We start from the raw sequence: 24,662 nt of genomic DNA on the forward strand, positions 1-24,662 counted from the left end.
TTTATTCAAAAATAAAAACATTATATTTTTCAAAACCACATAAACCGTATTATATTAACAAAAACAGAAAATAAAACAAAACCTTGAAATGAATATGTATCTCGCTGCATTGTTCGAGTACACTTCAAGTATGTATGTATATTGGTTCTTACCGGGTAAGATTCTTATTCTTACCATATTATCCGTTGAGATAATGTGATTTGATGTTCACTTATCCGAATAAGCGTTTGGTAAATCGCCCCTAAATACGCTAGAATAACAGAAGGCTGTGAGAAACCGATATGAAGAGACAGACATATAGTGGACATGTTTTAAGCAAAGAGTACAAGCACAACAATTGCATGTAATGTAATCACAAATGCATATGTACATACCAGTTTGGTTGTCTACGTAATGATTGCAACTTGTGTACATATAATTGTATATATAAAAAGAGATGATGCAACTACTGTATGAGGCTACATAAATCGTCGAACAATATTATTAAATGGAAACCAAAAAACCATTCAGGACAAAGACAAAATCATTGTTTATAATACCCACTCTGATGAGGAGGGTAAGGAGAAGGAACCGTATATGGAGGCCTCGGAAACGATCCAGGTTGCTGACCCTGTGCGTTATAGTATGCACCCTGCCAACCAGGATAAGCAGGTTGGCCGTACTCATGGGCGGCAGGTGGCGGTTGTTGGCCTTGCTGAGGAGGATAAGGGGACCCACCATGGTAAGGAGGTGGCGGCGGTTGCTGTTGCGGAAGGGCATAGGGAGGAGGAGGGTGCTGTGAATATCCTGATGTGGCAGGTTGTGGAGGGTGTTGCTGCGCATATGCTGATGGTGGTGGTGGCTGTTGATAATAAGGTGTTTGAGGACGAGGGTGGTTAGCGGGTTCTTGCTGGGAAGATGTTCTTTGGGGCTGGGTGGCCGAAGGGTAACTGTAACTGCCGGAATTCTTACCATCTTGAAAACTGAGACCCGCCATTTGTCTTTGTACGTCTTCAATCATTTCTCGGCATTGTATGCTTCTCGTCATCACAAAGTCACTGCATTGCTGCTTTACACTTGTGATTGCATCCTGTTGATGAAATGAACTTAATTTCAAATCTGACAAGTGGTCTCGTGAACGGAAACTTACACCGGATTTAGAATGCAACAAGATTCAAGCAATAATAATGCTCGTCCATGCAGATAAAACACACAGAAAATGAGAGGACTGTCTTCTACAATTACTTTCTGTTTCCATGTAAACAAGATCTCGATGATTGTATTAGCAGTTTTGTGATTGGCGTAACATGGTATTTGTAAATTATGAACGGCATACACTTTACAATCCAATTTTGTAAATATAGATATACAAGTGAACTATGTTTTTTGTCCTTGTCTTCTGTTGGAAACTGCTACTTCGCCTTTCGTCTTTCAAAATTACAGCTTCGTTTTGTAATTCGTTCCGGTTTTCGTCCCGGGGACTTAAGGGCCTGTTTGTTAGCAGTTTAATGAGCTTAATGGGACTCACAGCTTATTCAGTCAGCTATACATGACCATCTAGTAGTGGCTTAATGATATAGAAAGTAGCCTATTCAGTAAGATTCTAGAGGGAAGCTTTTTGCAGAAAGCCAAGTTTTTTCCAAGCCTGTTCATCCCAATTAAAAAACACACTCCTTCCATCTATAAAAAACCCTCCGGAACAAAAACCTTGACAATCTATACAGACAAATTAATCCACCCAAACAGCTTTCTTCGTACAGGATTTAATGGAAAACCAACCAAACAGCCACTAACCCCGTTAAATTTCAGCTGTTTAATCAGGGGTATTTTGGTCCTTTTTCCATTTCATTTTAATTTTCTTTAAAAATATATCCAACAAAGAAGTTCATAACGAACAATGGAAGTAAATCTTGATCCACGACATGCATGCAAGGCAAGAAAAATAATGATAACAATCTAATTCATGTCCAACAAATGAGTTCTCACTTGCATGATGCAATGCTAAATGAACAACATAAAGATTCATACCTGAAGAGTAACATAAAACTTCAATCCTTCATTGATGTTCTCTTTGATTTCTCTATACTTGGCTACAGCAGCTTCAATCTGCTTATAGCACTTTTCACAAGATGCTGTGGAGAAGGGAGTACAATAATATAAGATGTTTTCAGAAAGGCTCAACAGAACTAGACCGAAAACAGCTAGTTACAGAAGCTCTTCAATTTGTAATATTACCATTTAATCCAAAGATCATTTTAGTGATTCTGTGAAATGGCAATCTAATGTAATTGAAAACAACTAGACGAAAAAGGACGATAAAAAGCTTGTTCATGTTTGGTCCTTCAAACAAAGGGCTAAAGAACACAAAGAAATGTTTGCACAGATAACAAGCAATGAAGAGCATCGGTTCTCAAATACAGTTCATCCAAATTCTAAATAAAAAAAAAGTTACCTCTGTAATCCTCAATATTGAAGGTGCCAGCAAATTCACTGTTTTGAGCCTACAAAAAAGAGAACCTATTAGAATTTGGGAGAAGTAACTGCATGGATTGGTGTATGATCACAATACTAGTGAAACTAAACATCTGAAATCATGCTGCATGGATAACGACAATTATAGAATAATGATTCAACAACATAAACGTTATATACTAGACTACCGGCCTGTTTGTTAGCAGCTTAATGAGCTCAAGGACTCGCAAGCTATTCGGTGAGCTATACATGGCTGTTTGGTAGTGGCTTAATGATATAGAAAGTGACTTATTGAGTAAGCTTCTAGGAGGGAGATTTATTCAAAAAGGCAAGTTTTTTTTCGAAACCTGCTCCTCCCAATTAAAAAACACGCACCTTCCATCTATGAAAAAACCCTCCCAAACAAAATTCTTCTCAATCCAAACGGACAGATTAATCCACACAGACAGTTTTATCCATACAAGACTTGATGGAAAACCAACCAAATAGCCCCTACAAGAACACTGCATTTATGTGCAAGGGATCCATTAACTAAACACAAAGAATGTGTCTTATGCACAACCAGAAGATATGCGAAGAAAGAGCATAGCAACCCGTTGAATAAAACGGTTTCCCCGAATAAATCTGATGATACAGAGCCAGCTGACCGGTGACCACAGGAAAGTTATGACACCACTACCAAGACAAACTTGTAAGATGTTATACCTACCCTAGCCTGCATTCAACATGAGCACATATGACCTGCAGGAAGGCATGCAATGCTGAACAGGATATCCTAGTAAAGTCCGCAAGGGAAGAGATGGAGACAGACAGATGTACATAGAGGTAAGAAAAACACCTGAATGTGAAGCAATAGTTGCTGTTGAGCCTGAAGATTTTGAGATATTTCTTCACATATGTGATTATATTTTGTTATCTCCTTTCTGAAGAGATCCTCATATGAACCAGTGGACGTCATCAACTTCGGGAGTATATCATCCTAAAACCAATTAATACAATTACAAACCAAGACATTAAAAACAACTTAAAAGTGCTAAAAGAACACGTGCACGCACACACAAAGGGGACATTTGCATCTTGTCAAGCCAAGAAAACAATAACAAGTTTAATTTAAAATAAGTATCAAACCAATGGTTTGATGCAGTTAAAATCGCCAGGTTTTTAGGGGTCCTGAGTGGTCAGGTATGCATAAAGACTGTATAATGTATTATTATGGCATGGTTAGAACAAGAAAGCACATAAAAAATGCATTGTGCTTCGATGAACTGGCGAACGTATTTTACTTTTAGGGTTAATTGGAAATTGGAAATTGGAATCTGTACCAAGCTCTCCCATAAGACTAATAGCAATGATCTGTTCTAGCTTTTCTGCAAGACAAGTAGCATTGTACCTAGGATTGCAAACAAGTCAAGCTCGAGTTTGACACTATGCTGTTAGGCTAATATCAAACTCGATTTGATAGCTCAACTTGGCCACCACTCAAGGAAAGATTCAAGCTCGATTCGAGAGCTCAAATAGCTCAAAAATATGCAGCAGAACTATGTTCTATAAAGCAAGATCTATTTGAGAGCTCTAGTAGCTCAATAATATCTATACCTATATTCAAATAAAGCAAACTTGATGCAAGCTCAAAGCCTCAAACTGAAAGCATTAACACATATATAGGATTTGAAAAGCCCGATAAGAATTCAAGTTGGTTTCCTATAAACTCAATCTCGACTCATCATATATTTCAAGCTCACTTTCATATTCGAACATGATAAGTTCGAGACTTTAGGTGGCGATCGAGCTTGAATTACTCAATAAAAGTTTGACACACATTACCTATATTAGCTTGGTGAAAACAGATTCTAGCTATGCAAGCTAGCATACTGTGGTCAAATCAAATCGTTGTTTGTATTCATTGGGTTAGCCCATGTAAGTTTCAAAATTGTTTTCCTATCAAAAGATTTAAAAAAATACATGTGCGTGCAAGCAGATATATGGTCACAACCACATCGATGCAAGAGGAACTCGCAGAACAGAAATATGATTAAAATCCCACATGAGCAAGCATGTATTTTTTCCCCTTAATTAGGGACTTTAATCAACAGATGAATGTGAAACTAATAACTCAATATACACTTGAACAAGAGGATGTTTTGAAGCATAACATAAAAGAACATAATTCAATACACGCATTATCTGGGAGATACTGAAAAACAGAGTACACAGCTAGTAGAAGAGATGTGACACTTCATAGTTGCAATTAATTGCCAAATTAAATAAATATATTTCAACTAGAATTAACCACACCTTTCGCTTCATATCTTTCAGCATGTCTTCCAGACCTGCCCTTTGTGCACCCAGTGTCTCTAATTGTCTCTGCGGAAGAAGACAATGTAGAATAAAAGAACCATCCTATAGCAAACGACTCAGGAAAGAAATAAATGTTATTCAGGAAGTTCTTTCAGCCTTTATACATATTTGCACGAAGACTGTTTCCAGGACTGAACGCTGAATGTCTCAGACCTGATCTCATGTGAGTATCAAGGAAACAAGTGTGAGCACTTGTAACAATTATGATAACTACAATGGTGAAGAAAATTTAACCATGTTGACAAAATTTAGATGCATATATCCAGAGGTACCATCCTCTTTTTAGAAAAATGAGTGCATAGGAACCATACACACAGACTAATTTTTGTAGTATATAACCACATATATGATCCTTTCATATGTGTCTACTTGGTAAGTAACATTACCAAGCTCTGCTTCAGGGCCCCCACTACAGCATCTTCATTGGCATCCAAAGACATGATTGGTTTAGCCAAGGTTGGAAGGGCTGACTCAATCTGGCAAATAAAAAAGAGAGATAAATTAGCACAATAAAACTATGTAAGCCAACTTTTTTCCCAACTGACTTGCATGCTTTTTCAAACAAAAGATGTTGCTGATGGCCTAAATATCAACAATAATAAACTGATTCAGCACTGAGATTACTGAATGTGTGTATACAACTATATAAAGTTCTTACACCACAGATGAGCAAGGAATTAGGCCAAAAATTAGGATACATTCTGGGAAAATCAAACTTCCATCGAAGAGAAGCAAATGAAAGGCTTTCATAAAAATTCTCGATTTTGTGATTTAAATGTTTTGCCTACTCATTATCATATGTACAATTATTCACTACGGGATCAACACTAAACCAGATTATGTTTATCAGAAGCATTAACAGATTAACCATAAAAATCAAGTAATTAGTAAGAAATGAACAATCCAAAACTTTTCAGAGTTACTAATAAGTAATAACATGAATTATCAAATTTCTCTGATGTTGATAAGAAGACTTGACAGAAAGCAAAAGGAAAACATCAAACAACTCTCGTCATTATTAATAATCAATTTGTTAAATTTATAAGAGAGAAAGACAACAACTTATTCAATGAGTTCAAGCAAGCATACCGGACGGCGATCTAGAATAGACATGAGTGCCATACTTTCTCTCACTGAGCGTTCAATTTTACCATCACTATCTGCAGCTTGCTTTAAATTTGCTGCAAACCTATTTAAGCGATCCTGTAAGTTCTTTGTCAGAGTACTAGACTGAGGCCTTGTCCACCGTGTACCAAATTGGCTTCTAAATTGTGCATCTTCTGCTGCTTCCTTTTGGAGAAGCTCCTCAGTCTGGACCAGCAATTCATGGTTTACCCTCCTTAAATCACGAAGCTGTTGAAGCTCACCTTCCAAGCCAGCTGGACCCCCACTAATTTGAACTGCCTCCACATCTTCCCATAGAGCTGTTGGCAAGACAGAATGTCCTTCCAAAGCAAGAATTGAATCAGGTAAGTCCATTTCCTTAAGGCTCACTCGAGCAAGCTCGCTCCCTTGCTGCAATTTCTCAGCTTGAGTTCTAATGATCTCATCAACCATTTCGGTGTACCTTGAAAGAGCCTTGGCACTGCTATCAGGAACAAGACTAGCAAACATCTTTTCTCTGCTCGCATCCAATACATCGTTCATGTTCAAAGGCTTAACCATTGCAAACGCAGGAAGAGGTTGTAAAGAGCTGGCTGGAGGAACCCTCATAAGGTAGACCCTGTCATTCTCCTTCATAGCTCTCTCTAGATTACGATTAAGATTAACCTCTAACTTATTGATTGCATCAAGTATCTGCTGTGCAGCCCCCTTTGGAGATAATTTTTTGGCATCAGTTAAGGCACCAATACCACTCTTCAACCGTGCAATTTCTTCTGCAATTTCTTCTTTCTCATGAAGCTCTAAACTATATCTATAACAAGCCTCTGCATAAAAAAGTGCTGCCTTTAATTGAACATGAGAGAGCCACGTCTTGTCGAAGTGGTGAGTGAGAGGTGCAACATGTAGTGCAGCTAGGGCTTCTTCATAATAGAGACCCACCTATATTTGAACAATTTGCATTTTCATAAGACAGTCATGAATGCATGTGACTTTTTCTTTGCAATTTCACATGGCACTTGAATTTAGATTCTATCAAGTAATTAAAAGTGAGACTTATCAGCTGCATCAAATAGAAAAATCATATCATTGTTTACCACAGCTAGCATGCATAATAAAATCAACCAGTTGGAAATGGAGCCTGTAAGAAATTGCATTGATTCTAAAAAGATGAATATATGCGAGTTCACATTGGGACAAATTACACTTAATTTGCTATGTGCTTAAAGCAATACTAGCTTACAAGAATTCTGACACACAAAAATGGTACGAGAAGACAAATGATGGAATAACCATCATCGTTGCAATTCAGAAGAATAGAAGATTGTGGGGTTGGGGGTGTTCATATGAAGTATTCAATTAAGCAGTTGGGAAAACTAGTCAATCCTGAAGAGATGTGGATTACTATGAGCCACACCTGCTCCATATGTATGGATGATTCTCCAGCTCATATTGGCACTAACCTGATGACTTAGCAGTGCTCTGATCAAACATTTGAGTAATGCAAAGTACTCGAGATAATAGTCCTTAATCACAACTTAATTCCGACGCAGTACCTCATATTGCTTTAAGATAAACACGCATTCATAGAATTTAAACAAGAAATGAACCCCAAAATTGATCAACGCTGACCTGTCTGGAAATCTTAGAACAAACCCCAGGAGTGCTCCCTTTAGCAATGGTATTCTCAAACACACACTCCTGCGCTTGAGCCAGCATCAACCTCTCCAGCATCCCCGCACACTCCACCGAAACATCCACTGTCGTCGAACTCCCAATAGAAGCCTTCGTAGCCGCATTATCCCTCAGAAACGCGAAGGCACCCGCCGCAGCGATAAACGAGTGTGAAGCCTGCCGTCTCCCTTCCACCGTTGACCTGTCAAAAGTCAACCCAATCTGACTATGCACCGCTCCCAAGTTAAACAAAATCGCCGCCTTCTCCAAGTGAATGTTCTGTTGCGACGCCTTGTTCTTGTTCTTGAACGCGTCGTGCCACGTGAACGTCACGGAGTTGACATGGTCCTTATCGGGGGAGATCGGGAACCTCGATTCTACGGCGGTTAGGGCTTTGAAGTAGTTCTGGAGGAGGTCGCGACGGGAAGGGAGGGAATCGGCGCCAGAGGAGCGTTCGATGGTGTTCCGCATCTCCTTTAGGTTTTCGAGGTCGTCTTCTAGGTTCTGAGCCTCGCGTTCAGAGTAATTGAAAACTACGTAGTTGCGAAGAGGGCGGTAGAGATCGACCGATACAGTTTTCTTCTCGTGGATTGCGAGCATGATGTTCGTCGCCGACGACGATGACGACGCCGGATTAGCCATGATCGGGAGAGAACTATGATTACCAGGTGAATTGGATTTGGATGTTTGGTTTTACACAGATCAACTCTGTGTGGGCAATGATTTACTTTTCTTAGTCGTAAAGGAACCCAGAGACAGTTTAGTCGACGTTCTCTTACGGCAAACGACGCGGAAATGACGAATCTGTCCTTGCTAAATTACAAATTACGATCCGGCATATTAGTGCCGGTAGACGGTTAAGCTAGTTGAGTCGAAGGCATTTGAGCAATCGTAAAGTAATATTTAGAGGGTGTTTGTCAGTTGCGGAATGGTTTGATGCAAAATGATTAAACGGTCAGAATGATTAAGAGGTTTTCATAATATAGTACAAAATGAAATATAATTGTTTGGTAATTATTTACAATGAAATTAGGGCTCTTAATGGTTAAGGAAGGTGTAAGATACAAAATCATTCAGAGAGTTTTATAACGATTTTTTTTTTTTTGCAAACAAGATTCACATCTTAACGATTCAGATGTTGTTTTTTAATGGAACTATTAAGTAAACAAACAACCCCTTAGTTCAAAACGATCCAAATAAAACTACAATCCAACAAATCCAAATCATGGGACTGGGTTGAGTTGAGTTGGTCGATTGAAACTTTGGTATATCATTATGGATCTAAACGTTTTGTTTAAACAGGGTAAAATCAAAATAAGAACATACAAAGAAATCTAACAAACCGAATAAAAAAATGGAAATTCATGCAAATAAAAAATTAATATTACGGTTGAAATTATAATATAATTTTGAATATAGTTAATTACAAATTGGTCTATTGTTAATGTACATATATTAATCAAGACTCTAACAAAAATATTAAATCTGTTATATAAAAAGATATCAGGTTTATCAGGTTAGGTATTGTTGTTGATATACAAACTTGAGACGACTCATGAAGTAAGCAACGAGTTTCGTTCAACAGAAAGTAACAAGTTGCACTATTTTTTTTTATTTTTTTTTGTCGATCTAATACTAGTTGTATACTCATACAATGCTGCATGAAGTAAATATTTTACGAGAAATGTGAAAATAAATACAAGAAAACTGTTGCTATTGATGTTAAAAAATCTATGGGAGTGTGTGAAACTCATAAAATTACTTTCTAAAAAGGGCCTTAAAGAAAGAAATGAGATTCCAACATATTTAGAGGAAAAATTATACAAGTTCAACAACATGGAATATAGCAAAAACATATTTCCTTACGTGTCAGAGCTTGTTAGATATATGGTACGTGTGTCCATACTATGCAGACATTTGAATGTAGGTGTTAAAGAAATATAAGTGCAACAAATATGTAACATAATTGAACAATTTGCAAAACTAGGGGTGTTCAAAAAAAACGGTGGACCATTCAAACCGGTTGAACCAAGTGAACCCGGACCGTTTTTGGCGGTTCGAGCGGTCTGGCAGTTTGGTCTGGTTTGAAAAATAGCAAAATCGGGTGGTCCGGTCTGCGGTCTGGAACCTTTTTTGGGCGGTTTGGACCAAATCGACCGCCAAATACATACATGCACACACACAGAGATACATATATTAGTATTAAGAAACGCAACTTTTTTAACTTATGAGTTATGACCCAAATATATCTCTAAGCCTAACATCCAACATAATCAAATCCAAATGAATCGGGCCCTACAAATCTTTAAACCAATTAACATATCGACACATTTGACATTGATGGTCTCCAAATTTTGAAATCCCTCAAGAACTTTACCGATCTTTCCTAATCCATGGTTTGATTTCGGCGCACATCATCAAAACATCAACCATGTGATTCAACTATTTCTTTTAACTTTTTTTGATTCTAGACTCAATATGTTCAAGTGATCGGTCATCGGTGCACATCATCAGGTCTCCAAATCTGCCCTAGTCTCCAAATCCAGATTTGTAAGTCATGTTTTATGAGTTATTTTTTTTTTACTTTAAGAAATTTGTTATATTGAGTATATTGTAAGTTGTAACTTTATGTTTGTTTTCTACTTTTATAATATTTCGATCTTGACTCTTTCCCTCAACTCTTTCCATTCCAAATTACGACTTCAACGCACATCAACACCAAGTCTCCAAATTGTCAAATCAAGTCTCCAAATCCATATTTGTAAGTCATGTTTTTATCACTTTATGAAACGTTTTTGTTGCTTTAGGGGCCGTTTACTAAACGTTTACCCAGTAAGTATTTACCGGGTAATTTTCTTCACCGAATGAACATGACAAGGGCCAAAAATCTTACCCGGAAAGAGCAATGATAAGGATGGAGAGTCTTACCCGGTAAGTGAGAGTGATGACTCTTACCCGGGTAAGCGCTTACCAGGTAAATTGTTGTATATGATACGTTTTGATGTACTACAATCTTACCCAATAAAAATAAATTATAGTGTTGACTTCTGACATTAAGTACTTACCGGGTAAGCATTTAGGTAAACGACCCCTTAGATTTTTTTATCTATAATGGGTCTTTGATCACTGATTACTATTAGATATTTAGAGTATTAGTGATATTTCTATGAAATTTCATATGTTGAACATATTGTAACTTATGTTTGTTTTCTACTTTTTTTGTTTGTGTGTCTATTTATGTGTTTTAGATGAAAATAACCTCTCAAACTCAAAGTATAGACTGAGCCGGTGCTTATAAACCTCATTTGCCACCTAAATCCAAAGAGAGAGAGAGAGAAAAGCAAACAATGTTCAGAAGCATGAGATCATTTTACGAGAAATGAGACTAACCAACATGGCCCAAGAGCTGTGTGTAATTACTGTGGTAAAGATTATGCAAGTGATAAGAATCTTAACCATCAATGTAAAAAGTATCTATTTAGATTAGAGGATAAGAAACAAAGATTTTTGTCTTTTTAAAAGAATAACGTGAATGAAAGTGGTAGTTTTGTATTTGTGGGGTTTAGTCAAAAAACATGTTGAGAAGCTTGTGCAAAAATGATTGTGATTGACGGGTTGCCTTTTGACAGGCTTATGATCGTTCGTGTTTACACAGTGGGCACAAAGTTCCCACAGTGACACTATGATCGTTTGCAAGTAATAAAATGGTAAAATACCGAGATCATTTCCACAGGGACTGGACTAATGAGATTCAGAGACTTTCATGAACTTCTTGATCGTGTTTTGGTTTGTGAATAAAAAGTTGATTTTGTTGGTAAAAGGCTTTAAAAGACGAAAATAACGAAATAAACTTATAGACTAAAGAATGGACATGTGTGCAAGTGTTGCTTAAGATAAAATCAACAATGGTGACACAGTGGACAGTTGACAGAAAATGCATGTTTTTGAAATAAATTTTTTTCCTTTGTGTTTCATCATCCCTTTTAACACTTTTACAATAAACGGGGAAAAACAAGAAAATTAAGTATTTAATAGATGCAAAAATGAAAATAAATAAATAAGAAATAACTCTAAAAAATGAGAGTTATCACCTTTTAGATTTGTTGAACAAGAAGGATTGTTATTATTTTTATAGTGTTGCATGTCCTAAATTTGAACTTCCGTCGCGCATTACAATAGGTAGGGATATTATGAATCTATATAATGATAAAAAGAAAAAAATTGAGATCATTTTTTATTCAAAATTCACAAAGAGTTTCCATCACCAGGATACTTGGACTTCTATTCAAAATGTTGTACATATGGTATTAACAGCCCACTTCATAGATTCTGATTGCAAAATTCAAAAGAAGATCTTGAACTTTTGTCAAGTGTCCAACCACAATGGAGAGACAATAGGAAAAGCTGTTAAGTGGTGTTTAAAAAAATGGGGTATTGAGAGGGTGTTCACTATTACTATCGATAATGCTTCTTTTAACAATGGAGTTGTTCAACATATCAAGAAAATATTGCAAATTTAGAAGTGTGCCGTTTGTGATGGTGAATTATTGCATGTTAGGTGTTCAACCCATATATTAAACTTAATTGTGGGTGATGCATTGAAAGAAATGGACTATTTTGTAGCTGTTGTTCGTAATGCAATTAGGTGTGTTATAACCCAACCCCACCAAAACCATATAACATGCGTTGGGTTAGCTAGGTTGATCGAATTGAAATTTTGGTACATCATTCTACAACCTAGCTAAGCGTATGTGTCTAAACAAAGTAAAATAAAAAAGAGAACATACGAAAAGGCTAACAACTTCAAAAAAAAGTTGAAAGTTCATGTAAACAAAAATGTAAACTTACGGTTCAAAATTGTAATATAATTTTGAATATAACTAACTACAGATTGATCTAATGTTTAATGTATATACATTAATCAAAAACTCAAGAATCATATTAAATCCATAAGACAAGAAACATCAGGTTGGGTTGGGTTGGGTTCAAATCATCCTTACCCAATTCCAATCCAACTTAGCATAATTTTGTATCAATTATGTATCGGGTTACCTCAGATTGAGTTTTTTCCGGGTTAAATTGATCGGGTTAATCGGGTTTTTAAGTACCCCGAATACTTATTGTCTTATTAATTCTATACGTAAACGAGTTAAGTTTTTAAGGAAAAATATTAAATGTTATATAAAATATTTCATTAAAATTAAATTATAAAAATTAGTCATCATTTAATTTATTTTGTTACTTTAAAATGAAATAAAAAAACATTTCCAAAATTTACGGTAAATAAATCCGGACATTAATTGTGTGCAAAGAATCCAGAGGGTGAAAAAGATAAAACCCCCAAACTACGGTCGCTTTAGATCACACATTTCAAACCCTAGCAGTCTCTCCTTTTCTCTCCGACTTTCCTCCGCCATGGCTTCACGGAGGTTGCTCACTTCTCTCCTCCGATCTTCTTTTCACCGATCTCCATCTAGATCTCCGTTTACTCACTCCGGTAGGGCCGCACGCACTCGCTCACAGTCTCATCCTTCACCTACTGGCTATTTCCTCAACCGTGCAGTCAACTATGCTACATCTGCCGGCGCTGCTCAAWCTAAGGAACCTGCTCCTCCTCCTGTTAGAGGATCTTACGATGGAAAGATAACCGATGAGTTCACCGGAGCCGGTTCCATCGGAGAGGTGTGTCAGGTTATTGGTGCTGTCGTTGATGTGAGGTTCAGTGAGGGATTGCCGCCGATCCTTACGGCCTTGGAGGTTTTGGATAATTCGATCAGGTTGGTTTTGGAAGTTGCTCAGCATTTAGGGGAGAATGTAGTCAGGACAATTGCTATGGATGGTACTGAAGGACTCGTGAGAGGTCAAAAAGTTCTCAATACTGGTTCTCCTATCACCGTAAGTTTTTCTCTAAGTTTAAGAAATGCATCTGTTATGGAAAAGTGAAGATTTTAGGCTTTTGTAATATTTCTGTATCAGAAAGTGTGAGATCCAAAGGAAAACTTGTACGGGTGCCTTTTTTCAGGTTGATGGTTAAGATCCACATGCTAAATTACTACTTTCTTACTGGAACTTGAAAACATTTTATTTTGCTGTCTTACTGAAATTAGTAGATTAATGCCTTTGTGTGTGTAATCTTTTATCATCTTACTCCAGTGAATATATGTATTTTTTATATGCCAATGTGGGTTAAGTTGTAGCCTTGTGATTTATATGCATATAATGTTCTTTTTGTGGTAAACCGATCACATATATTTTTCTTCCTGTTAAACAGATACATCCATCATTTTTCAAGTTTTATTGCGTATTTGCTTTGTATTATTTGAAATGTGGTCTTTGTCTTATGAATTTCTTACTAGAAGTTTGAGAAATCTATGAATGAGTGATTGTTATTATCTTCACTTTGCTACATAACACATAGCTTGTTTAAGAAAATTTGTACAGACGTTATATATTTCATGTAAGATGGTTCATTTCTTCCGCTCTAAATCTTCATTGGTAATGGCACTAACTTTTTGTATTTGTTTTCGTGATAGTAGGTGCCTGTTGGCAGAGCCACTCTTGGGCGTATCATTAATGTTATTGGAGAACCTATTGATGAGAGAGGCGATATCAGTAAGTGCCTTGTTTGCCATTGAGTGGCATCATTTTCATCTCTTCTTCAAGACAGGGTATCTTATATTTTCTCTTATCAATTTCCACAGAAACCGACCACTATTTGCCCATTCACAGAGAAGCCCCAGCTTTTGTTGAGCAGGCAACTGAGCAGCAGATTCTTGTCACTGGAATCAAGGTAATCCATGAATGGAGGACTTCTATTACTGGTCTCTCTTTGGATCCCCTAAGAAAGTAGATATTGATCCGTTTTTGGGTTGTTTCTTTCTTACCTTCTTCTTTCGTTTTCTCTGCTGATGATTATAATGAGGAATAATCAATTTATAGTGAGTATTAATGTTAAAAACTCATTTCTCTAAAATTCCTGTCTTTTTCGCAAAACTACTTATTTTCCACCTGAATTGAAGAGCATTGTTTGTCCTGCTGATGTGTTTTATTAGTGATTCTGCAAAGTGGGTACATCAAGCAGACAAGGGACATAAGTTTGTGATCATTGGAGTCTCTGGTGGTGGTTTCTAATCTTACTTTTTTCCTGGGGTTGGGGGTAGAGGAGGTAAGGTCATGAGATTTTTTTCAAGATTTTTATGCAATAGTATTGCATAATGGAATTCCAATCAGCGTTTTTGTTGATTCAATTATCTTATGCTTCTTTGGGTGGTTATGCATCAGCTTTTTCTGGATGTTTATGCGTCTTACGTGACGAGGGGGGTCATTCCAGAAAAGGACAAAGGCCAATTAGATATTGTTTCCTCCAAATTGGTTATGGCAATACATCTGTTATGGGGCATGACTGTCTTTTGTAATCTTAGGTTGTCGATCTTCTTGCACCGTATCAAAGAGGAGGAAAGATTGGTTTGTTTGGTGGTGCTGGTGTCGGTAAAACTGTGCTCATTATGGAACTTATCAACAACGTTGCCAAGGCCCACGGTAGGTGGAGCGTGGATCTTGTTAGTACATTACAACACCTTTATGTGCTTGACTCACTTATAGGTCGTTTATTTTGTTTATCCAGGTGGTTTCTCTGTCTTTGCTGGTGTTGGAGAACGTACCCGTGAGGGTAATGATTTGTACAGGGAAATGATGGAGAGTGGTGTCATTAAGCTAGGTGACAAGCAGGTTGGTATTTTAGAAGCTTTAGTTATTTGTAATATGTTGCCTATTGACTATTCTCGTTCTACTCTTTTCTGATTACTCATGTGTACCTTTTTGTTCATAATTGTAGAGTGAGAGCAAGTGTGCTCTTGTGTACGGTCAAATGAATGAACCTCCAGGTGCTCGTGCTCGTGTTGGTCTCACTGGTTTGACTGTGGCTGAACACTTCAGAGATGCTGAAGGACAAGATGTGCTTCTATTTATTGACAACATTTTCCGTTTTACTCAGGTYTGATWRCGGACGTATTCCACAAATCTCTTTTCTTGATGAAGGTGCCATTKACTAATGCTTATTTTGTTATCTTGCAGGCTAACTCTGAGGTGTCTGCTCTGCTTGGTCGTATTCCATCTGCYGTCGGTTATCAACCAACTCTGGCTACGGATCTTGGAGGTCTWCAAGAACGTATCACAACMACCAAGAAGGGTTCRATTACATCCGTCCAAGCTATTTATGTGCCTGCTGACGATTTGACAGATCCTGCTCCTGCCACAACCTTTGCTCACTTGGATGCCACAACTGTGTTATCTAGACAAGTATTTTTTCAGTTCCTTGATACCATTTTGTGTTTATTTGCTTTTTTTTGGTGTATGTCTGTTAATGCATATAGTTATTCTATTAATTGGCAGATCTCTGAGCTTGGAATTTATCCTGCTGTCGATCCACTTGATTCTACATCTCGTATGCTCTCACCCCATATTTTGGGAGAAGATCATTACAACACAGCCCGTGGYGTACAAAAAGTTCTTCAGAACTACAAGAATCTTCAAGATATTATTGCCATTCTTGGAATGGATGAGCTTAGTGAAGATGACAAGTTGACTGTTGCACGTGCTCGCAAAATTCAGAGGTTTTTGAGTCAGCCCTTCCAYGTGGCTGAGGTTTTCACTGGTGCCCCTGGTAAATATGTGGAGTTGAAGGAAAGCATTGGTAGTTTCCAGGTCAGTTGTTCTGCTTTATTATCATAAAAATAACTGCCTCAAACCCTAATGTCAGATTTCTTTACTACCTTCTTACCTGATACCATTTGATTGCATGCTTTTCTGGACTACTGGAATCACTTGCATAKCCTGTTGCTTTTTTTAATGTCTATGATGAATAGCTCAATGAAACAATTTGTATCAATATGTTAGGGGCAGATTTATTTCATTTAGGAAGCTTAAATATTTAGGAGCTAAGGAACCACTTATTTCGAGTATTTATGATGAATATTTGTCATGGCATTCATCGTGCATATTTTATCACGTTATTCATCATGAATACTCACAAAATGGGTGGTGGTTTTTTGGTTCTAAAAATATTTAAGGTTCCTAAATGAAGTTCCCTCTACAATATTATGAAACATTTGAGCTTTTGTTCTTAAGAACTCYTAATTTGCCAAAGTTTTTGCTAATATTTAAAATTACAAAACTCCATTCGGMTGCTGTTGATGATGGTTACACCTTGAWTKTACAGGGAGTGTTGGATGGGAAATACGATGATTTATCAGAACAATCATTCTACATGGTTGGTGGAATTGACGAGGTCATTGCCAAGGCCGAGAAGATCGCCAAGGATTCTGCTGCTTAGACAACACCAACGTTCTTTCTCTCCGACCCCTCTTTCTCGTTATATTTTGGAAAAGAATATGAATAATTTGTTGATTTTTGTATTTCCAGAGACCTGATATGTACCGTGATTTTGAGTTCTGTTTTGGTGATAGAGATGTGGAGACACAAGGCTTAACCTCCCAACACAAGGACCTCTCCTTCCCTTTTGTTTTATGGTCAGGTAATAACGGGGATGAACGTTCAAATTGTATATTTATTCTGCTAATGCTATTTTCCTGCACTTTTGGATGTCTTCTACGTCAACTTGACACCGAGTGGCTTTTTTAGTAATCTAGAAAAAAAATGAGTACATATTTGAAATTGAACACGACTAAAATAGAAGTGATCAAGAAAATATTTGCCTAAAATTATATAAATACCTGGAAAGACAAATCTGGTACTGAACATTAGCACAGGCACAAACTCAAAGTATTGATCAACTGACCACAACGATTCCACAACCCCTTCTGCATAAGTAACGAAGAGGTTGAAGGCAGCCGGAGTATCAACCATAAGGGTGGTGCCTAATTGGTTTGAGCCTGGGCTTCATAGGTCAAAAGTGCCTGGAGGTCCTAGGTTCAAATCCAAGGAGGAATAAAAATCCTCTTGTGACCACAGAGGTTTAAATGCGGTGATACTGAGCTACCTGTAAAGCAGGTGGTCGTCCTGGGATTGGTAGGCTCGCTAGCGGGTTGAATATCCAGGTTAATGATAAAAAAAAGTATCAAGGATCCTAAGACAATTGGGGCCAGGAATCTCCTCCCCGATTTTGTTAGTCCTGACAGAACGAACACTATGATCTCGTACAAGATCACAGGGTTTCCTAAAAGAACGCCGCAGTACCCAGATACCTACATATATTAATCAAGACCTTAACAAAAATATTAAATCCATAATATAGAAAAATATCGAGTTTATCAGGTTGGGTTATGTTTAAATTATCTTAACCCAACTCCAGTAGTTTGGCTTAATTTTGTATCAACTATGTGTTGAGTTACCTCAGGTTAAATTCTTTTTGGGTTTTTTCGGATTGGGTTAGCCAAATTGGTCGGTTTTTTAACACCCTTAATTACTGCGTTCTTTATTTTCCATAAAAAAAATTAAAGTAATTTATATAATATTATATTATAGTATATATACAACAAAGATCCCCACCTGGGTGCCATTGTTTATACAAATGGTGTAAGCAAACTTGAGGCGACTTATGAAGTAAACAACGACCTCCGTTGAGTAGAAAGCAACAAGTTGTACTATTCTTCCTTTTTTGTCGATCTAATATCGATAGAAATGCCTTTCTGCATATATTCCCAGCATTCTTGACATGAGAATCCACACATATAGTAATTTTCACGCATGATGTTTAGATACCGATCCTCGTATAATATGCTAATATGACTTAAAAGCAAGTGAAGCATATGGTATGCGTATCTCCATTTTCCAAAACGATACACATTTAAATATATATTAACGATACCCCAAAATAAGGTAAATAAATAATTTACAAAAGGAATAAGAATGGGGAAAATAAAATAAAATAAGTTTTATTTTAGGGAAATTAATTAAAATATGGTTTCACCTTTTAGTCATTTCTCTCTCAAAATTACGAAAATAGCCATAGGTCCGCAACTGGAAGGTCCTTAATTTGTGGAGGTGTCAAAGTGTAAGAAAAAAAAATGAAGTTTCTGAACCAGGTCTGCAATTACATATACCAAATATGTAAATTTAAGAAAATTAATTAAATGTGATATACTTAAGATTTAAAAAATATAAATAAGTTGTACCAATGGTTGATGATGAAAAAGAAATTATGAGTAGACTAGAGAAAACAAAATATTCAAGGTTAGAAGAATATTTTGATGTACCAAAGTATCAATCCAACCAACCTATACGGTGTGAATTGAATTGAGTTGTTCAAATGCTTTCAACTCGATCAACCCAACAAATAAGCACCCTACATCTCATTGTGCAAGTCTTGTGAAGACTCACTTTGATTTATATGCCTTATGTCTTGTTCTTTTAAACATATAATATTTAACCGAAAATACCTATGCACACTCCTGACAATTGGTGAAATTTGAAACATTTACCTCTTCGGATACTAAGCTCTACCTGTAAGGCTGTAACTCGGCTACCGTTTGGCCAATGATGCTTTAGTCTATCTTGTTCATTGTAATGATTACCGACTTTCCTAAATGTTCATACAACCAACCCTTAGCATTTTATCATATTGATAATAAATTCAGTACTAAACATACTTGTCCTTTAAGTGTGAAAAATGTTGTAAACAAATCTTCTAGTTCTAGAGAATCAAAGTCAGTTTAATCGAAATTATAATCGTTTTTATATAAATTTAGGAATCAGTCTGTTGTTTTCATCTCACGCTATACCAATTTCAAGAACTCTTGATTTTCCTACTTATAACCAAAATCTGGATATCTATCATGTGTATTTGTAATAAATATCTTTGTATTTCTAAAAACATAATATGCTCTTCTTCCAACATAAAGTGAACTGTTATGAATTTTACAAACATCACAAAAATCTGTAGATTAACACAACAATTTAAATGTCGCATATTGGTTTAGTAACACGACCTCAAGGTCTCTGTCTTAACTCCATTTACATACTAAAATATTTAGTAACATCATATGGTACTAACAGTGGCAGATCCAGGATTTCTGCCTAGTGGAGACACCTTTAAGGTTGATTAAAGGCCTACAAAGTTGTCCAGTGTGTTTTAGCCTAATTCCATCGTTTCAAGGGATTTTTAAAGTTTTTTGGTTGATTTCGAGAGACTTATTCTATTTTTGTTGTTGATTTTGAGATACTTTTTCCGTTTTTTTGGTTGACTTAGGTTTTTTTTTTGTTGGTGGGGGCACAGGCCGGAAATTACTGGAGGGACTGGTATAAAGTTAAAGAAAAAACTGTTTTTAACCGAAGTAATTAAGAAGTCTTTTTTTTTAATGGGGTCTCATCCCCCCACCGTTTGTATGCTACATCCACCCCTCGGTACTAACCCCACATTAATCCAAATAGTTAACATAAAATTATACCAGTAATTAACGTTTTTTTAGTCCCACTCATTGATTAGCCCCAATTTTAGGATGTTACAATATTGTTTTGATCCATATTATTAGTTGGGCGAAAGCCTGACAGAGCAATGTCGTCCTTTTGCTTATTCAACGACCCCTTTCCCTGAGTTGGTTTTAGCTCATTTTAATACAGGATGGAACAATTTTTCTTAGCCCAAGTTATTGGTCCGGTACTAGATGTAGCTTTTCATTGGTTTACAAGGTATGTCGTTAATAAAACAATGATTTATATAAGTTATAAAGCATATATGACAGTGAAATTTGGGGATTTCATGCCTCCTTTTACAACCATACGGTTTGAATATATTATTCAATTTTTAGCAACCTTTTGTCTATTATTTTCAAACAATATTTAACATAAATAACTATTTCATACTGGATCAATATAATTGTGATCGTATACAATAGACTTAGGATCACGTGAGATCAATTTATTTTCGTAAGATCCATGAGACCATTTTTTTACACTTGAAACTTTACAGCAAAAAGCTGTGAAGGTAACCTTCACATTGTTTTTGTTGTGAAGTTTCGGCTTTTTTTTTTACTTTCACAGTGTTTTGTTGTTAACTTTCAAGTGTAAAAAAATGGTCTTACGAATCTCACGAAAACAAGTTGGTCTCACGTGAACCGTACCTGCATACAATAACCACTTACTTTTTATTCATTCTTTTGCTCAATACAGATATTCAGATTTTATAAACCTATTCTAATACTAAACAAGTCACGAAAAAATTATAACACTCTTTAAAATACATATCCAATAAATGTGTTTAGAACATCGACATCACTGAAATCCTAATCATCTTTTAAAATTGACACCTTAATTTATACATGTGTCTTATACGCCAATACAATATCACACATCTTAATTATAATAATTTAAGATTGTTTTGCTCATTATTATAAAAAATATTTTAATATATTAATACATAAATATTTATTTAAACACAAAGATATACAATTTTTTCTTCAATTGCTTAAATCAATAAAAACATATCAATTATATGCTCAAACTCTTACGATATCAATTTATATCACTAAAGGGCCGTTTAACAGTTGCTTACTTGGGTAAGCGTTTACCAAGTTATATTACCTTACCAGATGAATATGATAAATACCAAAAATCTTATCCGGTAAGAACGAGGCAAGGACCGAGAGTCTTACCCGGTAAGTGAGGGCAATGACTCTTACCACAGTCAGTTTTTACCGGGTGAATTGTTGCATAAAAAGCCATTTTTGTTGACTAAAATCTTACCCGGTAAATAAATAATAGCATTGAATTTTCTCGGTAAGTGCTTACCGGGTAAATGTTTGGTAAACGACCCATAATTTTAATCAAACAATTAACACAAAATAACTACTTTTCTAAATATCAGAAAAAATCTTTGTTTATTTACTTGATTGATGATTGATGTTATATTTGAGAATAGTTTTATAAAAAGTTGTTCATAAAGAAGAAAACGTTGTGGAGTTAATTCAACTGATAATAAGTCTTTGACATTTAAAGACTATTTTGAAAGGTAAGTTCAAATTCTACAAGGCCATTGAGTATTTCTGACTGCTCTCTAAGGCTCCTGAGGTTAGTAGAGATGCGTATAAGATGACCTGAACACCCATGATTTACAATTATTTTAAAAAAAGAATAAAATAATAATATTTTAGAAACAGGAAGATTACATATGTATTATCAGGGCTGTACATGGGTTGGGTTGACAAGGTTAAAGATATTTGAACAAACCAACTCAGTGTTTGCGGTATGAAAAATCTAAATGCACACAAAATTACAACCCAACTCAATTTTTGCAGTTTAAGAAACTCAACCCAAACAAAACTACAACCCAACCTAACCCAATGTTTGTGGTTTGGAAAATCTCAACCAAAACCATATGGCATGAGTTGGGTTGAAATTTTCGTTCATCATTCTACAATAAGCGTTTGTGTCTAAACAAAGTAAAATAAAAATCAGAACATACAAAAAAGCGAACAACTTCAAGAAAAAAATTGAAGGTTCATGTAAAGAAGGTAAACTTACCGTTCAAAATTGTAATATAACTGGAAACTTAGTTAATTACGGATTGATATAATGTTTAATGTACATATGTTAATCAAAAACTCAAAAATCATATTAAATCAACAAGATAAAAAACATCGGGTTGAGTTGGGTTCAAATTACCCTAACCCAATTCCAACCCAATAGATACGATATGGCCTAATTTTGTATCAATTATGTATCAAGGTACCTCAGACTGAGTTTTTTGGGGTTGGATTGGTTGGGTTAGTCAGGGTTGTCGCTTTTTTGAGCGCCTCAAATACTTATTGTCTTATAAATTGTGTTCTAAAAGACTTATAGAGGTGTTTGGTTGGATGTATTAAACAAAAATTAACCAGAATGAAAAAAAAAAAAAACTGTTTGGTTTTATATAATGTAATAGACTCTCATAAAAGCCCAAATTTACAATCTAGATTAAACTGAAGGAAATGAAAATTCATTCTCATTTTCATTCTTTGTCATTTTCATCTTTTTGACTGAATCACACACCTTAAGGAGTTGTTTGTTTATCTCTTAATAGTTCCATTAAGATGCAATATCTGAATTGTTAAGAGGTGAATCTTGTTTGACAGAAAAAAAATCTGCCTCTTGATGATTCTAAAATCCTCTGGATGATTTTTTTATCATGGGCCTCTCTTAATCATTTAGCACCTTAATTTAATTGTAAACAATTACCAAACAATTATATTTCATTTTACACTATATTTCAAAAGAACATCTTAATTATTTTGTACCAAACCGTTCAGATGTAAATGTTTTATTACAATTAAATTATAAAATTTAATCATCATTTTCATTTATTTTGTTACTTTAAAATGAAATAAAAAAACATTTCCAAATTTTACGGTAATTAAATGCAGAGATAATTTGTGTGCAAAGAATCCAGGAGGTGAAAAGATAAAAAGCCCCAAACTTCGGTCATTTTAGATCATAGTCTCTTGCGAGACCAATCCGTCCCACACATTTCAAACCCTAGCAGTCTCTCTCCGACTTTCCTCCGCCATGGCTTCACGGAGATTGCTCGCCTCTCTCCTCCGATCTTCTCTTCACCGATCTCCATCTAGATCGCCGTTTACTCACTCCGGTAGAGCCGCACGCACCCGCTCACAGTCTCACCCTTCACCTACTGGCTATTTCCTCAACCGTGCAGTCAACTATGCTACATCTGCCGGCGCTGCTCAAWCTAAGGAACCTGCTCCTCCTCCTGTTAGAGGATCTTACGATGGAAAGATCACTGACGAGTTCACTGGAGCCGGTTCCATCGGAGAGGTGTGTCAGGTGATTGGTGCTGTCGTTGATGTGAGGTTTAGTGAGGGATTACCGCCGATCCTTACGGCCTTGGAGGTTTTGGATAATTCGATCAGGTTGGTTTTGGAAGTGGCGCAACATTTGGGGGAGAATGTAGTCAGGACTATTGCTATGGATGGTACTGAAGGGCTTGTTAGAGGTCAAAAAGTTCTCAATACTGGTTCTCCTATCACCGTAAGTTTTTCTCTAAGTTTTAGAAATACATCTGTTATGGAAAAGTGAAGATTTAGGCTTTTGTAATATTTCTGTATCAGAATGTGTGAGATCCAAAGGAAACACTTGTACGGGTGCCTTTTTTCGGGTTGATGGTTAAGATCCGTATGCTAAATTACTACTTTTTTACTGGAACTTGGAAAGAATTTATTTTGCTGTCTTACTGAAACCAGTAGATTGTCTTATATCCAATGTGGTTTAAGTTGTAGCCTTATGATTTATATGCATACAATGTTCTTTTTCTGGTAAACCGACCACACATATTTTTCTTCCTGTTAAACAGATGCATCCATCATTTTTTTCTGTTTTTAATTGCGTATTTGCTTTCTATTATTTCAAACGTGGCCTTTGTCTCGTGGTTTTCTTACTAAAAGTTTGAGAAACTAATGAATGAGTTATGGCTATTATCTTAACTTTGCTACATAATGCATAGCATGTTTAAGAAAATTTGTACAAACATTATATATTTCCTGCAAGGTGGTTCATTTCTTCGTCACTCGTAGTCTTCATTGGTAATGGCCCTAACTTTTTGTATTTGTTTTCGTGACGGTAGGTTCCTGTTGGCAGAGCCACTCTTGGGCGTATCATTAATGTTATTGGAGAGCCTATTGATGAGAGAGGCGATATCAGTAAGTGACTTGTTTGCCATTGAGTAACATCACATTCATCTCTTCTCCAAGACAGAGTACTTATCTTTCCTCTTTTATCAATTTCCACAGAAACCGACCACTATTTGCCCATCCACAGAGAAGCCCCAGCTTTTGTTGAGCAGGCAACGGAGCAACAGATCCTTGTCACTGGAATCAAGGTAATTCATGAATGGAAGATTTCTATTAGTGTGCTCTCTTTTGATTCTCCGACAAAATAGATATTGATCCCTTTCTATGGTGTTTCTTTTTTACCTTCTTTCTTTTCCTACAAATTGGTTATGGCATTTGTTATGGGGCATGACTGTCTTTTGTACTCTTATAGGTTGTCGATCTTCTTGCACCGTATCAAAGAGGAGGAAAGATTGGTTTGTTTGGTGGTGCTGGTGTCGGTAAAACTGTGCTCATTATGGAACT

General features: G+C 36.2%; 3 protein-coding genes across 3 annotated transcripts in view; 2 read left to right on the plus strand and 1 right to left on the minus strand.

Moving 5' to 3' along the window:
* Positions 1 to 309: 309 nt before the first annotated feature.
* Positions 310 to 8,330, minus strand: LOC112523329 (vacuolar-sorting protein BRO1-like). Its single transcript, XM_025132884.1, has 8 exons — positions 7,543 to 8,330; positions 5,899 to 6,852; positions 5,196 to 5,285; positions 4,747 to 4,815; positions 3,290 to 3,430; positions 2,432 to 2,480; positions 2,008 to 2,111; positions 310 to 1,069 (listed from the first exon to the last, which is right to left on the minus strand). Exons 1-8 carry the CDS (start codon positions 8,224 to 8,226, stop codon positions 524 to 526), a joined length of 2,637 nt encoding a protein of 878 aa, XP_024988652.1. The 5' UTR covers positions 8,227 to 8,330; the 3' UTR covers positions 310 to 523.
* A 4,642-nt stretch (positions 8,331 to 12,972) lies between these two features.
* LOC112522559 (ATP synthase subunit beta, mitochondrial-like) lies at positions 12,973 to 17,193 on the plus strand. The gene is made up of 9 exons (XM_025131756.1): positions 12,973 to 13,479; positions 14,121 to 14,196; positions 14,286 to 14,374; positions 15,006 to 15,123; positions 15,209 to 15,312; positions 15,419 to 15,577; positions 15,658 to 15,882; positions 15,976 to 16,287; positions 16,802 to 17,193. The coding sequence occupies exons 1-9, from the start codon at positions 13,000 to 13,002 to the stop codon at positions 16,913 to 16,915; spliced, it is 1,677 nt and encodes a 558-aa protein (XP_024987524.1). The 5' UTR covers positions 12,973 to 12,999; the 3' UTR covers positions 16,916 to 17,193.
* Positions 17,194 to 21,726: 4,533 nt separating this feature from the next.
* Positions 21,727 to 24,662, plus strand: part of LOC112522751 (ATP synthase subunit beta, mitochondrial-like) — a 4,708-nt gene continuing 1,772 nt past the window's right edge. The window contains exons 1-5 of the mRNA XM_025132051.1: positions 21,727 to 21,744; positions 23,005 to 23,559; positions 24,152 to 24,227; positions 24,318 to 24,406; positions 24,571 to 24,657. Coding sequence (XP_024987819.1) covers positions 21,727 to 21,744; positions 23,005 to 23,559; positions 24,152 to 24,227; positions 24,318 to 24,406; positions 24,571 to 24,657 — 825 coding nt within the window. The remainder of the gene's footprint in view (positions 21,745 to 23,004; positions 23,560 to 24,151; positions 24,228 to 24,317; positions 24,407 to 24,570; positions 24,658 to 24,662) is intronic.

This window comes from Cynara cardunculus (genome assembly GCF_001531365.2).
Source record: "Cynara cardunculus var. scolymus isolate 2C chromosome LG 12, CcrdV1, whole genome shotgun sequence".
In the NCBI taxonomy this organism is placed as follows: Eukaryota; Viridiplantae; Streptophyta; class Magnoliopsida; order Asterales; family Asteraceae; genus Cynara; species Cynara cardunculus.

Excerpts from the sequence above, each read along its gene's own strand:
- LOC112523329 (XM_025132884.1), bottom strand. The coding sequence starts at position 8,226 with ATGGCTAATCCGGCGTCGTCATCGTCGTCGGCGACGAACATCATGCTC. Across the intron at positions 6,853-7,542 it reads GTTCTAAGATTTCCAGACAG|GTGGGTCTCTATTATGAAGA; the intron begins GTCAGCGTTGAT and ends GTTCAAATATAG. Across the intron at positions 1,070-2,007 it reads AGTTTTATGTTACTCTTCAG|GATGCAATCACAAGTGTAAA; the intron begins GTATGAATCTTT and ends TTTCATCAACAG.